Consider the following 17,592-nt stretch of genomic DNA (forward strand, 5'->3'; position numbering starts at 1 on the left):
CCAATTCCAGCAACCGTTCCTTATATGTTTTAGCCTCCAGTCCCCTAATCATCTTTGTTGCTCTTCTCTGTACTCTTTCTAGAGTCTCAACATCTTTTTTACATCGTGGTGACCAAAACTGGATGCAGTATTCCAAGTGTGGCCTTACCAAGGCATTGTAAAGTGGTATTAATACTTCATGTGATCTTGATTCTATCCCGTTAATGCAGCCTAGCACTGTATTGGCTTTTTTGGCAGCTGCAGCACACTGCTAGCTCATATTTAAGTGATTGTCCACTAGGAATCCAAGATTCCTCTCACAGTTGCTACTATTGAGCAAGGTACCACCTATACCAATGGTGTCACGTGATCTTGATTCTGTCCCTCTGTTAATGCAGCCTAGCACTGTGTTGGCTTTTTTGGCAGCTGCAGCACACTGCTGGCTCATATTTAAGTGATTGTCCACTAGATCTGAAGGTTGTACAGTAACGTCACAGCAAAGGATTCAGAAAAGCTGCATCAAGAGAAGTACAGAAGCAAGACTTTGCCTCCAACACTGTGTAGAATTCTAGGCACTACATGTTAAGTGGGGGTTAAGACAATCTGGAAGGGATGTAAAGAGCGACAATAAAGATGATCAGGGAACTGGAAATTAATTCCTATGAGATAAACTGAGGAAGCTACACTCGGGTCCATTAAAAATATAAATAAATATAGGTGTATGACAACAGCCACCTCAAGTTAAGATCAACTTATACAGCATTTAATTCTTGAAAGCTTAAAAGTTTACATTCAGTTTTGTGTCTTAAGCTGTCCTACTAAAAGTACTGCAGTAATATAGGTTCCGACCATTCTTATCAATTGACATAGTGACCTTGCTTTATTAGGTGTATTTTTGCATATCCATATAATTTCATCCTAGACTTTGTACAAATATTTTTCTTTTCTATTACTATAAAGAACATAAGAAATTGTTATATTGCTGCCAAGTAGAGTTTGGAAACACAGGAAAAAATGGTGTGACAAAAAATGTATCCAAAAATTGCATTTATTATTAAATAATTATTCAGAAAACAAATAAAAGTCCTCAGTCTGATTTTTACAGACATCTCAAGTTACTTTGAGATATACGGTACAGATTTTCTTTCAAGCTAGAAAATATTAGTATTTTCTACTTAAGTATAAAATGTGAATACTTACTGTAAAGTTGATTAAATCATAATGCAAATGTAGCTGCTTCTGCTTTGTAACATGTATTGCTCCGGATTCATCTCTTTTTACCTAATGAGAAATTTATCTCATTATTCTTTGACATCTCCCTTACAAATAAAGATTCTTTGCTATTAATTTTGTAGCTTACTAACCTCTTTATAAGTTATGTTATATTTGAAGATAACTACAGTTAGTACATTTACATAATGGAATAAAAAGACAAATGCAAAATATAAATTATAGTGCAAAACAATACTTCTAGGCATTTTTAGCATGAATTTCCTAACAGTCGAACCTTATGAATTGCAATAACCTTTGTTAATAGGATCATTCTAATTTTCAACGAACTAGCACACATAAATATCATTTCAAAATACAGCCATTTCCACCCCAAGAGCCAAACGCAAAAATTATCTTCCTTTTTTTTTTTTAAGGGAAGACATCTACAAAAGCAAATTTTAAAGTTTATGGATAATCTGAGCCTTACCAGAAGGAAATGGACCACATCTCCTCGACAGAAAGCAAGCACTGGATTCACAGACGTTTGGGCAGCAACAAAATACCAGGCAAGCAGTGGAACACTAGATGGTTCCATCTTTAAAAAAAAAAAAAAGGCAGGGGAAGGGAGGAGATTCAATTGTTACCACCACAGAAGAAAAACAGAATGCCACACATGTAAAATGTAAGGTCTTCCTGTCACTTTTGAATTCAGCTGAGTCCCTGGCAACTTCATCAACTGGAGTTTGCCACTGCCTTCTTTTGGCATTTTCTAGGCAGCCTTAGTATTTTTGGGAGATCTTCAATCCAAGTTTTCAAAAGCCACCAAAATCAACTAGGTGCTGCTACCACGTTATAGCCAAAACATTCAAATTTACATCTAAATATTTGATGTTTTCAGAAGAGTTGCTAATAATTGCATAGCTTTTTTTATTAAAAGTGATATAATTATTTAACTAGAGTATGAGTAAAGTATGTGATATCTTAAATTTTAGCTTTTATAGTTAGCAATTTAAAATATTATTAGGTCAGACACTTCAGAAGACGTTCTAATCTCACCAATTTCAATTAATTTACGTATGCTTAGCAGCACATGATCACGAATTAAGGCAAATATACATGTCCCAGGATGTATATTAAGCACATGATTAAAATATCTACAGGAGGACAGAACAAATACAAAATGATGTTCATATAAATCCAATAATGAAGATCAGCTTAGAGCAGGTATCCCTAAGCCCTGGGTCATGGTCCACTACCGGTGCATGGCCTATTCGGAATTGGTCCACGCAAGTGGCTGACTGGAGTGCATGGGCACAGCTCAACTTGTATGAATGGCGAGCCGGTGGGGATTCACACACACACGTGCCAACCCACTACTCATGCAAGTCGAGCTGCGCGCACGCACACTGGTCTGCCACTCTCACAGCCCAGTTCCCCTCCCCCCCCAGTCGGGCTGCCAAGTCACAAAGGTTGGAGATGCTGGCTTAGAGTACAGTATAAACCAAATACATAATAGAAAAAGAATCTTGTAGTGGAAGGATCAGTACAATTTAATATAGATTGGCTTTTTGGGAAGTTTAGAAACATTATGATCCACTCATTTCCCAAGCTAGATTTTCAAGCTAGATTTTCCTGAAATTTCACTTTCAATATTTTTTAAAAAAAGATGGTAAAGGTCTTATCTGATCTTCTAATTAATTGCTATTTTCAAATCATTTTTATGGCTGCATATTTCACTGTTGCTGAATTTTATGCTTAATATTAATGGAAGTTTTCACTCTTTAAATGTTTACAGGTAGTCCTTGACTTACAACCACAACTGAGCCCAAAATTTCTGTTGCTAAATGAGACAGTTGTTAAGTAAATTTGCCTTATTTTACCACCTTTCTTGTCACAGTTGTTAAGTGAATCACTACAGTTGTTAGTAACACAGTTGTTAAGAGAATTGGGTTTCTCCATTGACTTTGCTTGTCAGAAGGTTGCAAAAGATGATCACGTGATTCCGGGATACTGCAACTATCATAAATATGAATCAGTGTCTGAATTTTGATCACACAACCAGAGGGAAGCTACAATCATTGTAAGTTGTGAAAAACAGTCATAAGTCACTTTTTCTAGTGGTATTGTAATCTTGAACAATCATTAAATGAACTATTGCTAAGTCGCGGACTATCTGTATTTGTATCAAAATGTTTACAATTCTTGGGATAATAGGAAAAGTATAAATATTTAAAATAAATAGCCCTAAAAACATAAACAAAAAATTAACAGAATTACTCACACGACCATATGGGAATGTCATCCACACTTTCAAAGATGGCTTCAATCCAATCACAAGAATCTGAATTTCATAATAGCAATAATAATATAAACATTATCTTTAACTTCTGCATTTTACCATCTTTTTCAAAAATTAGTTTTAAAATGGGGTGTTTAGGGAAGGTAGGTTACCTTTGTTAAGGAAGCCATAGCTAGCAGAGAATATTGGTTGATAGGATGGTCTCTCAGCTCAGCCTTTGCATGTAAAGGCTCAATGCAGCAAACCTCTCCCTTTGAACCGCTGAACAAACAGCGAGATTCACATGTTCTCACACCCATGACTCTCCTGAATCACAGAGAATGTGACAAATTTAGGTACATGTCATACAGCAATTTATTTAAATATAGCATATTTTATAAAAATGTATAAGCCATAGAATTTAAATGAGATGGATATGATTTCAGGAGTGATAGGAAAATTGTATCTGAGTCCTGCACTTAATATGATAATTTTTCCTTCTGACTGACATTCAGTTTGTAATTATTTACTGTTCTAAGATATAATACTATATCAAATAACTAGTATATTACGTCAAATATGCTATTCAAAAATATCTAGTGCTATGTCAAATACTTGAAGAGTATTCCCCATCCTATGTTGTGTACTTGACTTTTATTTCTTAAATTTAAAGTATAGGGAAATGTTTCTCAATTTTATTATTTTTTGTCTATTTTATACTGCCTTTATTTTTTATCAGTTCAAGGCAGTGTATATATTTAATGCTCCTACCTTCTATTTTTCCCTACACAACAACTATGTGAGGTTATTTGGACTAAGAGTGACTCTTATTTAGAACTCACAGGCTTCTGGTTTCTAGCATCTTTTAGCCCTATACCAAATTGGCTCGCCATGGCCAACTGGTGATAAAGCCATTTGATTTCATTTTGTTATTTCCAGTAAATAGGTTAAACTTATCAAGATAACATTGCATTTTATTTTTCTTCTAGATTACCAATTATCCTATCCATCATGGGATTTGCTGTTAATATTTATTATTGTGGTGAAAGACACATATAAAGACATCTGCAAACTTTATGAGGTGGCCACTACACAGATGTCATTAATTACTGTCTCTTTTAGGATTTTGTTTTTTACTTCCAGTCTAGCTTGCGGGTGCTAATAATCCATGTACATACTACCTTAAAGTATTCAAAACCTTCATTGTAAGAATTCCATATGCCTGGGCTTTGAGTGTGGCACTTGCCACAACTCCAGGGTAGTGGGGTGGCAATTGTTATCCAGGAAGCCTTAGCAACTTGCATGGGAACTGCTCCGTGGACAGCCAAATAAGAGGCCCTATGGCTAAAGTTGGGCTCTAGGAAGCAGGTCTTTTTGTTGCTGTTGTATCAGCCTTCCTTTTGCACCCTGACTTGCCTGCTTAAGATGCTTGATTGTCACTGGGTTGGCAATGGAGTCTAATAGTTCTGGAGACTTTAACTTGCTCTTATGTGTCATACAAGTGGGAGTGGCTCAGGAATCTGTGGCTACCGTGGCAACCATGAATCTGAATCAAGTTGTCAAGGGCCTGACTCACAAAAGCAATCACACATTAGATCTGGGGGATTTTTTGTTTGTTTGTTTCAAGGCAATTGTGAGACAATTTGAAGGCTGAAGGTCATCAGTCCCTGGTCATTATTCTCTGGTTGCTTTTCAGACTGCTTTTCATACAAAGGTACAGTACCCCTTCAGAGATCTATTAGATCAGTCCATCCCAAGACCTGAAAATTTCAGAGGAAGCTTTGGGATTTTCCTGAAGGCCTGGCAGGCTAACTGAGACTTTAGTTCCTGCCTAGAATGGGCCTCTGACAAGGCCTTGGATTAGCTTACCCCTATGTAACCTCTCCCTATATATCAGTCTCAAAGGTGCCAAGAGAACGCCATTTGATGGGACCCAGGAAGCATGCCTTCCCTTTAACAGCACCACTGGAACAACCATCTCCAATTGTCTTGACCCTTAAAGTTTAAAAGCCACGCTTTTTCCTCAACGTCTGAAATAGGTTGAGGTTATGTCCACCCAGACACACCCCAATACCTTCCGTTGCTATGGAATATGTTTGTTCTTTTCTGTTCTGATCGTTTCCATTTTGTTTCACTTTCAAGTACCATGCTTGCATATGCTGCCAATAATCACTGTTGAGTTGGATGACCTTACAAATCTAATATCAAAGAACTGAATAATATAATAAAATCATATATTCTTACTTGAATGACAGTTCAAATACTGAACCACCGCTATCATTGCAGATTGCGAGAGTTGGATCATCTGTAAACTAAAGAAAATATTATTTTCCTCAATTCTTACTTTCTTTCCATTTCTCCCAATATTACTTTTTTCTTATACTAAGCATGTGCCTATAATGTCAACTACAGTGAAACAATTCAACCTAGGATTAGAACAGTATCAGCTTTTGTAAATGAACACAGTTTATTTTGGTCAAAAAAGCTTAATCTCTGTAAATCTTTTTAATGCTACACATATAGTTTACAACAGCAACCCCCAACCTTTTAGGCACCAGGGACCGGTTCCATGGAGAGAGGTTTTTCCACAGACTGGAGGGGTATGGTTTTGTGTGCTGCCTGCGTCCCGTGGATGGGGCTTCACTTGTTTTCATGGCCCAATTTCTGGCATGCTGTGGACCAATGCTGGTCCACAGAGCAGGGGTTGGTTTACAAGATAGAACAATTACCTTAATGTGCAAAATTGCAGTTCCTGGAGGATGTGCATCTATTATTGATCGCAACAGTTTTCCACTGGCCAGATCCCACATTGTAATCTATAAGCAAAATATTATTAACTTTCTGTAATGCAACTCTTTACTATTAAAGCATGAAAAGTATAAGACATTTTCCAAGCCATCTATGGATAAAACTTATGAAACTAAAGATTACTGAATGAAATTATCCCTTTTATTTCTTTTCAGAGAATTCTATAATAAAGCATATGATAGATACAATAGAAAGAACAGTGGGAAGCATTTTTCAAATGTTGATGAATAACAAACTATGTATTGGAAATTATCCTTCTCTAGTCAAATTGACTCTGTAATCCTTTATACATTTATCTGGGGCTACTGTATATGTATCTGTTTAACTAACTGTATTGCATATGAATTATTACCTGTCCTTTTGCAAAGCCACACAGAAGTCTTGAACAGTCATTATTGATGCTAAGAGCAGATATAGCCCCATACTGTGCACCAACAGAGGTATTGCCCAGGCAAAGCCGAAGAGCCTGGTTAGGATCTAAATAGAACATAATTTTATTTAGCAAGAGGAAAAGAATTACAAAGTATGTAATCAATTAACATTTCAAACTTAGAAAAGAGTAAATCCATACATATTGAATTCGCTCAGTTTAAAGACATGCTCAGTTATTCAAACCATGGTTTGTTGTTGCGAATTTGAATTCATCAGGAATAATAGAATGTGCTGTTAAACAAAAGCAGGGTGCTGGAAGAATACTGAGAAATTAAGTAGCAGAGAGTCCCACTGATAACAGGCTCTCCATCCAAGGCAATTGTATTTAAAATGCTCATAAACATAAATATCTTGATTGGTAGAGGGTAGAATGGTTCCGTTTCTGTCTAAACTGCGTTTTGAAGAAAAGGAAGCAAGAGAGTTTGTTTCGTGAGCCCAGAAACTAATTTCACTAACAATAGACCAGGTGAGAAACAGACACAGGGCCACTTTGTGAAGACCCTCCTCTAACCTGTCTTTCATTCTTTACTCTATTGGTCAAATAGGCTCCTAGGGGCAGTAAGAAGCAATTTCCAACATTTTGACAACATGCTTTCACATTTTCTCTTTACTTTTCTGGCCTGCATAATCATAGTTTCTAGAGATGTCTTGAACTTTAAGATAAAAGCAGCTTTTGCGGAAGGCAAAAAGTGAGAGCAAACATTACACAATGTAGAGATGAAAGCTATCCAGCCATAACTAGAATATACTATATAAATCAGTGAGAGAGAAAATAATCCCAGCCTTTTAATTAGTGCAATAATTCAAACAATTTTGAAAAATACATCTTTTGATATTAGGTTAATTAACAGCTATAGATTAGTAGCCAACAGTAGATGATCATCTCTACACAGTTTTGCACGAAATTGTTTTTAAATACATTTCGACTGAGTTTCAAGAGTAATTTTGGATGATAACTGCTCCAGTCACACTGTGAGACATACTCAGTAGGGCGACAAGTGGGAAGGGAGGTGGAGAGTGACTTGTTCTTCCTGGATCCGATGCATATTTTTTTTTAAACCGTTAATTATAGTGTCCATCAGATATGTTGTTCTAATGCAGTGGTGGCGAACCTATGGCACGGGTGCCAGAGGCGGCACTCAGAGCCCTCTCTGTGGGCACGCACGCCGCCACCCCAGTCCTAGGCCTTCAGCTGGGTTTTATAAAACCTTTCCGCTTTAGGCCTCTGCTGCCATGTGCAAAAAAAAAAAGGTTCAATCAATCAGTCAATTTCAACTTCTTGCGGGGAAAAAAAAGATCTTGCAAAGTTGGAATTGATTGATTGAAGTTTTTAGTCCCACCCAGTCTGCCGTTACCACCGTAGCCATGCCCACCCAATTGGCCACACCCCAACTGGCCACACACCCAATTGGCCACACCCAGCTAATGGGCCATGCCCACCCGGCACCCGACGATGCATAAGTGGGTTTTGGGTTGCAGTTTGGGCACTCGGTCTCTAAAAGGTTCGCCATCACTGTTCTAATGTCTAATATTTTTCAATCTTAAACTTAAAGTATCTTTCTAAACTTGCCATTGACCTAGAAACCATATTAGATGTACCCAACTGTTATCTATGAAATTGCATGAAAGATGAAGTATCATAAAAAGATTTAGTAGTGTATTCTTTATGTGCAACACAATGTACTTTAAACTCAATAAAGATCAGGCATGCATATCAAGGCTTAATATTTAAATCCAAAATGGCACCGTCATCAGATAAAAATAAATCCATAGGAGGATACAAGCTGATTGAACAGAGGCACTGCAGCAGTGGTGGGATTCAGCCGGTTCGCACCACTTTGGCAGAACCGGTAGCTACTTTTTTGTTGCCCAGACCCAGAATGGACTTCCGGAAGCAGCATCCACACAGAGAACCGGTTGTTCACATATTTGAATCCCACCACTGCACTGCAGATACTACCCGACAATCAGCTCCTCTGCAAGCACATAAAGTCTCAAATGCAAAGCTAAGTTTTATTTTGCTGTAACTGCTAACACCAAAAGAAATGAGGGCAATTTACATTGTTAAAAGACAGAACACTTCAATCACCAGAAATTAAATGTACAACACACAAGTCTTACATGCTCACAACTATCACACAAGACATACATTTTAGTCTCTACCTGCTTTATAAAGTATATGCAAGAACTTTTTTAAGCTTTCCAGAAAAAAAGATATAAAAACGCCAGTATTGACATCTACATCATGGAAGGTGTGTGGGGAAGTTACAATAAAAATGCTACAAAGAACAAATTTATTTTTATTTATAGTTCCAGATTCTCTACAAGAAGTTATTTCCTCAACTTTTAATTCCTTTTTATTTATCTTATTTTTCTTGGTTTAAATTATTGTTCTGGGGTGATAAATTACAGATACAAAGCTGAGGAGGCAGGCAAAAGCAAGATTTCTTACTCCTTCCTCTATGTCCAAGAGGTAATAGCTGCTTCTGAAGTCACAGAAGCTGCTACAGAAAAAGCTAAATGCATTTCTGGTCTATAAAAGAGCCACTAAGAAAGAAAGAAAATTCTGTAGAATTGCTTCTTTAAAAGATCTTGCTTTTCTGATTTAGCCTTTTAGAACTGAATCTCAGCAGATGAAGACTGCAGTTGATCAAGTGAAACAGCCTTGATAGGAAAGAAGAAAATATTTGAATCGCTGAATAAAAAAATGTTAGATTTAAACGCCTTAGATTTTAATTATTGATTCTCATGAAAAAACAATTATTCAACTTGCAGATTCTTACAAATAATGCACTGGAGGTATTGAAATAATATCGAAAGAAAATAAAAGATATTCAGGATGAAATGACCACTGTGTGTATAAATAATGGGACTCATTTGACTGCAATTAATTTTTATTTTCCTTTTTGAACAGTTTTTTTGTCCCCGGATACCAGGCATGAAGAAAAGTTTTGATTCAGAGACTGAAGAAATGTGAATTGGACTGGGACTGGTTTTTTTTTTCTTAAGATAATACTTTTCATATACTTGAGAGGGAGATGGGCCACCAGGAGTTTCTGTAATATATCCCTTCCGGGATATTCATTGTGGAAGACCCTGTGCTAAAAGTTTTTTTTTTCATTTATAGCCTTATACACTATTGCTTGATATCTTTTTTAAATATGTTGCTAAATATTTACTAGTGGCTCTGACATAACGTTCAGATAATACTATTTTTTATTATCTTTTCTATACAATCTGCTTTTTAAAAAATGCAACAAACTTTGGATATCAGATTATTAGTCAATAATTTAGAAATACAGTTTAAAAACTGGATGAGAAGTGGTAGTTTTAGTGGATGCTGAAAAGCCCTTTAACATAGGTAGTCCTTGACTTACAATAGTTCATTTAGTGAACTAGTTACAACTAGTTCATGTAGTTACAACATTGAAAATAATGATTTATGACCATTTTTCACACTTCCCAATGGTCATGCGATCAGAATTCAGATGCTTGGCAACTGACTCATATTTATGATGGTTGCAGTGTCCTCAGGTCATGTAATCACATGATTTTCTGACAATCAAAGTCAATGGGGAAGGCAGAGTCACTTAGCAACCATGTTATTAATTTAACAACTGTGGTGATTCACTTAACAACTATGGCATGAGAGATCATAAAATGGGGCAAAATCCACTTATCAACTGCCTTGCTTAGCCACAGAAATGTTGGGCTTGGTTGTGATTGAGGACTACTTATATAGACCAGTGCAATGGATTTCCTTATTTACTATTATTAAATAGATTATGTGGCAGTCCAATCTCACAACCAGTTTATTAGAAGTAAAATTACTTCTTCATCTGTCAGAAATCTTCAAAAGTCATCCTTTATTACATTATATTCCTTTGCTTGCAAGAATAGGAATCGATCAGCCAGTTTGTTGCCTAAGCTTAATGTTGTGTGCTGGGAGAGAACAACAACTGGCTTTCATGCCTAAGGAAGAACTAGAATCTAAAGTCTTCTGATTTCTAGCCTGGTGCCTTAATCACCAGACCAATCTGTCTCTCTCAGACTGTTAAATTAATTGTATATTTCATATGAAAGTATGAATTAAAAGTATATTTTATACACTTCATATACTTTCTGAGTCCACTAATATAGCTATAGAAATCAGTGAAAATTGGTGCTTTACTTGATTCTTTTTTAAAAAAAAACACAACCTAAAATTAAGTTATAATTTCAACACTGAAGGCTACAAAACATATTTGAAAGATCCTTAGAGAAGTATAATTTGTTCTTTATCCTGATGAAAAAACTACACTCTGGGATGGCTCAGCTGGGAAATTCTAAGTACAGGTAGTCCTCAACTTACAACAGTTCATTTAGTGATCGTTTGAAGTTACAACAGCACTGAAAAAAAAGGACTTATGACTGTTTTTCACACAACCACTGCAGCATCCCCGTGGTTACGTGATCAAAATTCAGCCACTTGGCAACTGACTCATATTTATGACATCACCTTTTGCGACCTTTGACAGCAAAGTCAGTGGGGAAGCCAAATTCATTTAACAACCATGTGACTAACTTAACAGCTGCAGTGATTCACTTAACAATGATGGCAAGAAAGGTCGTAAAGTGGGGGAAAACTCACTTAACAGCTGTCTCACTTAGCAACAGAATTTTGGGGGTTAATTGTGGTCATAAATCGAGGACTACTTGTAAATTCTTTTTTTTAGTACATGGGCTATTACAGGATATAATATTTGGGATCAGCTTATTGCCAATTAATGTTTTAACCAGGTATTCCTAGAAGAATTTGAATTGTTAAAAAATGTAGAATGTTAGAATTCATGGTTAGAATAATTTCACTACTCACAGCTGGAAGAAAAAAATGGAAGTATACATATCTATAACATCCCTTTATAGCCTGTTACAATATCTCTAATTTTAGAGCACTGTTATATTACAGGTTAACTTGTTCATGCAGATTACATGCAAAATGCATCATACTATACCTTTGCCTTCTCAGTCCATAAGGAAAAATATTGAAAGAGAAATGCCAAAAATAATTATGGAAAAAAATCAACAGTAACCATATCCTGTTATTTCCAGTAAAACATCTCTGTTCACTAACAGAACTGTTGAAATCAGTTTCTCTTGAGGCATGGAGACTTTAATGTATTTGTAAGAATGAAAATAATGCATCGCATACAAGATATCTTCGAAGTCACTAATAGAAGCAATGACCCAAAGGCACCTCTTATTTCAACATATGCTTATTTTTAATCCTGGAAACCAAGAAATCTTTCAATAAAATATTGCTTACATGTAGCATTTTCTATTAAACCATACTATTTTATATGCTCAGATATATTTTTGCTGATATTGTTATTCAAAAATTCCCAAGGGTCCTGTTCCCATGACACTATTACCCATAGATAACTGTACCATACTTTACTCCTTTATCTCAAATGTCTGCAGTTGCATGATATATCAATCAATAAGCTAACCTTAAAGACAGTGCATACCATACTCAAAGCTAAAACAAGGATTTTGTGCTTCAACATGCTGTGTAAAGAAAACTAGAGTAAGTTTCTAGTATTTAAGAGATTAGCAGGCACTCATACTTACCAAATATCAAAGCTAGACCATGGGATGTTCCGACTGCTATAAGACTTGATGTTGCCTAAACCAAGCAAAGAACAATTAGATTGAGTAGCAATATATACTCGATGTAGTTCAAACAATTCACAAATACTAAAAACCATAAGCAGGAACTGATTCTAGAAGCAACAAATCTGGGGTGTGTTTGTATAAAGATTCAACATCAGCTAAATCAAAGATACCTTATATTAGGCATACCAAAATGAGAGCCAGTTTGATGTAGTGGTTAAGGTATCAGACTTAAAACTGGGAGACTTGCGTTCCAGTCCTGTCTTTTTTTTTTTTTTATTGAAAATTTTTAAAAGTTTTACAATATAACTCCCCTCCTCCCCAAAACCCACCCTCCCCCACCCCCCTCCCTCCCCCCCCGACTTCCCAGAGCCACACACAGGGTTAACAATACAATAATTATACTCTGTCTTAGATTATGTCACCCTTAAATTAACAATTCTATAACATCCTTTAGCTCTCTTCTGAACAAACATATTAAACATCATTATTACTAATTAAAAAAAAAAATAAACTACATTAACAATCTAAAATTTACTCAAAAACCAAATGAAACTTTTTAGTTCCATATTTATTCTCAATGCGTTCCAGTCCTGTCTTATGCACAAAGCCAGTTTGGTGACCTTGGGCCAGTCACTTTCAGTTGTGAGGAGGAGGCAATAGCAAACCACTTCTTAAACACCTTTCCAAGAAAACCGCAGGAACTGATCCAGGCAGTCTCCAAGATATGATTGAACCCCCCCAAAAAATAAAGTATAAAGAATTCTATAATTCTTTTCAAACTTACAATTGCAGTGGGTAAACCTGCATCCACTTTGGCCTACAACAAAAACAAAAAAAGAGAGAATGAAAATATTAGCAATTGTTTTTAAAATACAGAATACCTAAAATGATATAACTTTAGACTTGCAAGAGCCATTTCGTTTGTTTTTAATCTGAATTCCCAAGTCTATCAACCAGTCCGGAACAAATTATATATACCTGAAGAATCCTGAGGCTAGGAAAAAAACTGAACAAGTCTCTCACATTAAAATCATCCCTGGTACCAGCCTTTATTTTAGCAACATAAAATAAGGACAAAGTAGAATATATTTGATGCAGTTGTCTAATTAAAAATAAAAAAGCATTAACTATTGAGATATTAATCAACACACCCAAATAATTTTCTGTCCGTGCATGGATTAGGGGATCATGAGTAAGTAAGACAATAAAATCCCAAGACTTGCAGTAAAAAAGAAATTATTTTATTTCAAGTTAGTGTATTATTGATGTTTATTTGCCACAGGGGCAAGCTTAAAGAAAGAGACAAAATAAACTTACTGCTGCAGATACTATCTGGGTAGAAATACCCTTCAAAAGTGACAGTCGTATAACTGAGCCATGGATGGAGAAAGAATCGCGGAGTTTCTTCTTTCTATATAAACAATAAAATCAAAACAGCATTTTATTTTTTTTGCAAAATGAACCAATACTATAGTTTACAACAGTTTGACAGCGTCTATGTTTTTTGTTTTTGTTTTAAATAATCATACAGAATCTCTGTAATATCTCTGAAATTACACCTCCATAATCACAGTGACTAACATGAGGATGCAATATTCAGGCACTTCTATAGTGTTTAAAAGAATAATTATGATGCAATAGTTGCTAATAATCTAATCTAGACTCTGAGTCAATATTCATAATTACCATAATTCTGATTCTTAAAGTATCTAACTGAATTAATCGGCCAACAGTTACCTTTTTAGGTGTGATTTATCTCCACTATCAGAGCTTGCTACTGAAGAAGTATCATATGAATGAGTGTCAATGTTATCAATGTTCAGAAGAGAAGGATCCTCAAGAACAAATGGCTCTTCTTCATCATCAGTCTAAAAGAAATAATATATAATTTTCTATAAATCTATATTTATACTCCAGTACAGTAATAGTATCATTTAAGCTAGTATTGATTATATCAAGTTTGGGATTTTTTGTATTTCCCAGGAACACATAAAGCACTTTTCTGGAGATAGGGCATAAACACAGGACTTGCTTATGAAACAGTACATTTCGGGGGGAGGGGGGGGGAGACAGACAAAAAAACCCATAAATAAATGCAATCCTTATTAAATTAGCATGCATCTTTTAGGGGCCCTGTTTTCATTTACTAAAATAGTTCGATCATAGCATTATATTCTAGCAAATAAAAAATCAGATGTTTGTGGCAGAAAAGGTGAAAAGGAAATGAATACCACATTTGGCAACTTACTTCATTTAAAATACTTTCTAATGTTGGAGGAGTATCAACTTGAGGAATATCAAATTCTTTGTCATCAATCTAGATGAAGAAATGAAAAGAAATATTTTTAAACTTTATTTTCAGGATGTAAGCTGTCAGCTTTTCATAGCACAATTTATCATACTCATGACTATTCTCTTTCTAAAACTAACACTTTCTAAATAAAGTTTTCAAAAGCATATAAATAAAAAATCTGAGCCAGGGAATGGTATAGGCAGCTTCTGAACTTTTACAGGTAGACCTCGACTTATCACCACAATTGAGCCCAAAATTTCTATTACTAAGTGAGATATTTGTTAAGTGAGTTTTGCCCCATTATACAATCTTTTTTTGCCACGATTGTTAAGTTAATCATTACAGCTGTTAAGTTAGTAACAGCACTGATAAGTGAATCTGGCTTCCCCATTGACTTTGCTCATCAAAAGGTCACAAAAGGTGATCACGTGACTCCAGGACACTGCAATTATCATAAATATGAGTCAGTTGCTAAGGGTCTGGATTTTGACCATGGGGATGCCTCAATGGTCGTAAGCATGAAAAACAGTTATAAGTCACTTTTTCAGTGCTATTGTAACTTCAAATAATCACTAAATGAACGGTCATAAGTTGAGGACAACCTGTATTTATGCAGCACTCTGAAGCCCTGTTGGCTTGCCTTTTTAAATGTGGGTTCACACTTCATTCAAAATCATTTTGCTGCTTGGTTTAGACATATCTTGTGAGAATTCAACACTGTGAATGAATTATGGTTCAAGATATTATCTGAGAGAGCCACCTGATGTAGTGATTAAGGTACCAGGCTAGAAACTGGGAGATCATGAATTCTATTCCTGCTTTAGGTGTGAAGTCAGCTGGGTGACTTTGGGCCAGTCACTCTTTCTCTAGGAAGAAAGCAATGGGAAACCAGTTCCAAAGTTTTGCCAAGAAAACAACAGGGAAGAATCCAGGGACTAGCCAGCAGTCAAAAGTGACTGGAAGGCAGAAGAAAAGGAAAAAGGAAAAAAGGAAAATGTATTTTGAAAGGATTATACTTTAGGCAACAACCTATGCTTAAACAAACCATGGTGTAGCATGTCATATGAACAGACTAATTTTAAAAAAATAATTATCTGGTTATTAACCAAGACTACTTTTCATATGTATGGCTTACAGCTTCTTTATGCTCTGTTATACAAAACACATACAAGCAGTACATATATGCAATATCACATTTCAAATAGTCATGGCAAGAAAGTTCAGTTACATGCATGGCATTCTGTATGTGTATGTGTATGTGTATGTGTGTGAGTGTATCTGTGTTTCTCTATATGTCTATGTATTTATGGTTTGATCCAAATGTTTAAAGAATCAGCAACATTAAAATGTGATTAATAACAAAAATGTGAAATGGGTTATTCTAATGAATAAAATTTATTCCGACCATTATTATGAACACTATTATGAACACTTATGAACACAGTATGAACATATTACATACTGTAATATGAAAGACAACATAATAGATATCCCTCCTCCCCCCAAAAAATCTGTGAAAAATGCAGAATTGTTTTCAAATAAGATCTGTTCTGCAAATAGTAATATATACCTACAACTTACCAGCTCACTCTTTGATTCTAACTCTTTGCTCAATTCAGTAATAGATAATTTGGGAGAAGGGGCTTCTTGTTGACTGGATGCATCTATCATAGAGAAACAGCCTTGATCTGGATCAAGGCTTTGAGTCCCAGTTTTGAAAGCTTCCTCCATCTTTTGAATTTCCAGCAATAATAATCAGCCAGTTGATACAAACTTTAAAGTGTTTCTGCCCAACACTTTAATTGACATAGTCTGCAATTAACAATATAGAAACAAATTTATCATTTATGGCACTTTTTTTTATTTTATTTATTTATTTCCAACTTCTATGCCGCCCTTCTCCCCACGGGACTCAGGGCGGCTCACAGCATGTTAAAAAACAACACAAAAAAAAAACTTCTAATTAATATGTCAGTACTTTTACAAATGCAAATTGTAGAATAGTAATAGTAAAGTAATAGTAAAGCTGATACATATTACTATGAATCAGATGTGTTCTAATATTCAGAAGTCAGTTGTGATACTACACCCACAGCAGTGGTTTCAGATGAAATACCAGTGTGCCTGGGCAAAAGTGGAGGGCTTCAGTCATTCTTTCAACTTTTGTATCACCAAATCTTTAAGATTTTTAATGATTACCGATGTTGTAGCATATAAAACATGTACAGTAAACCATAAAATATCCGATAGGCAAAATAACAATAAAACATCCACAGTAAAAACAAATAAAAAAGCAATCAACAAATCAACGGAAAAGAACCCTGTCTTCAGCATCTTCCATAGTGAAATCAAAGTAGAACCTAGTCTGTCTACAACAAAAGCAAATTCAAGAACAGGTCATCAACAAAAGTAATAAGTCCAGGAGGTCTAAATCACAAACTTGTTTCTTGAAGAATAATGCTTTCCCATCAAGAGAACAGTAAGCTGACAGAGTCTTTAAAGCAATTTAGAAATGGCTTTAGGGAAAATATGAAACTCATTTAGAGGAAATAGAACGAATAAGCCATTTAAAAAATCCAGAATCAGAGTAAAACTAGTGTGAGAAAGTATCCCATCTTGATTTTGTTTGATGATAGATGGGAGACAGAGAAACTTGAAGATGCTTTCAAGGTCCTATTACTATATCCTATAAAAACAGATCATATTCCTAAAATCCTTGCAATGTCTGTTTCTTCATCTAGCCCAGCGGTTCTCAACCTGTGGGTCGCGACCCCATTTGGGGTCGCACGACCATTTCACAGGGGTCGCCAAACAACGCCGTCCGCCATTTTTTTTTACCCTTTTCCTTAGCTGTGCTACTCCCTCTGCTTGGCGGCAGCCTGCATGCAGGAACTTTACCAAACATGCCCTGCAGGAGGCGTGTGAAGAGCGCAGG

The 17,592-nt window shown here is 35.7% G+C and overlaps 1 protein-coding gene across 1 annotated transcript in view; it reads right to left on the reverse strand.

Moving 5' to 3' along the window:
* VPS8 (VPS8 subunit of CORVET complex) overlaps positions 1–17,592 on the reverse strand; it is a 108,007-nt gene that overhangs the window by 85,102 nt on the left and 5,313 nt on the right. The window contains exons 2-14 of the mRNA XM_015814153.1: positions 16,239–16,469; positions 14,613–14,681; positions 14,102–14,232; positions 13,682–13,775; positions 13,149–13,181; positions 12,320–12,374; positions 6,630–6,754; positions 6,199–6,285; positions 5,714–5,781; positions 3,643–3,796; positions 3,473–3,532; positions 1,679–1,786; positions 1,180–1,260 (exon numbers count right to left, since the gene is read on the reverse strand). Coding sequence (XP_015669639.1) covers positions 1,180–1,260; positions 1,679–1,786; positions 3,473–3,532; positions 3,643–3,796; positions 5,714–5,781; positions 6,199–6,285; positions 6,630–6,754; positions 12,320–12,374; positions 13,149–13,181; positions 13,682–13,775; positions 14,102–14,232; positions 14,613–14,681; positions 16,239–16,388 — 1,215 coding nt within the window. The 5' untranslated portion in view covers positions 16,389–16,469. The remainder of the gene's footprint in view (positions 1–1,179; positions 1,261–1,678; positions 1,787–3,472; positions 3,533–3,642; positions 3,797–5,713; positions 5,782–6,198; positions 6,286–6,629; positions 6,755–12,319; positions 12,375–13,148; positions 13,182–13,681; positions 13,776–14,101; positions 14,233–14,612; positions 14,682–16,238; positions 16,470–17,592) is intronic.

This window comes from Protobothrops mucrosquamatus, unplaced genomic scaffold (genome assembly GCF_001527695.2).
Source record: "Protobothrops mucrosquamatus isolate PMUCROS unplaced genomic scaffold, P.Mucros_1.0 scaffold225, whole genome shotgun sequence".
Classification (NCBI taxonomy): Eukaryota; Metazoa; Chordata; class Lepidosauria; order Squamata; family Viperidae; genus Protobothrops; species Protobothrops mucrosquamatus.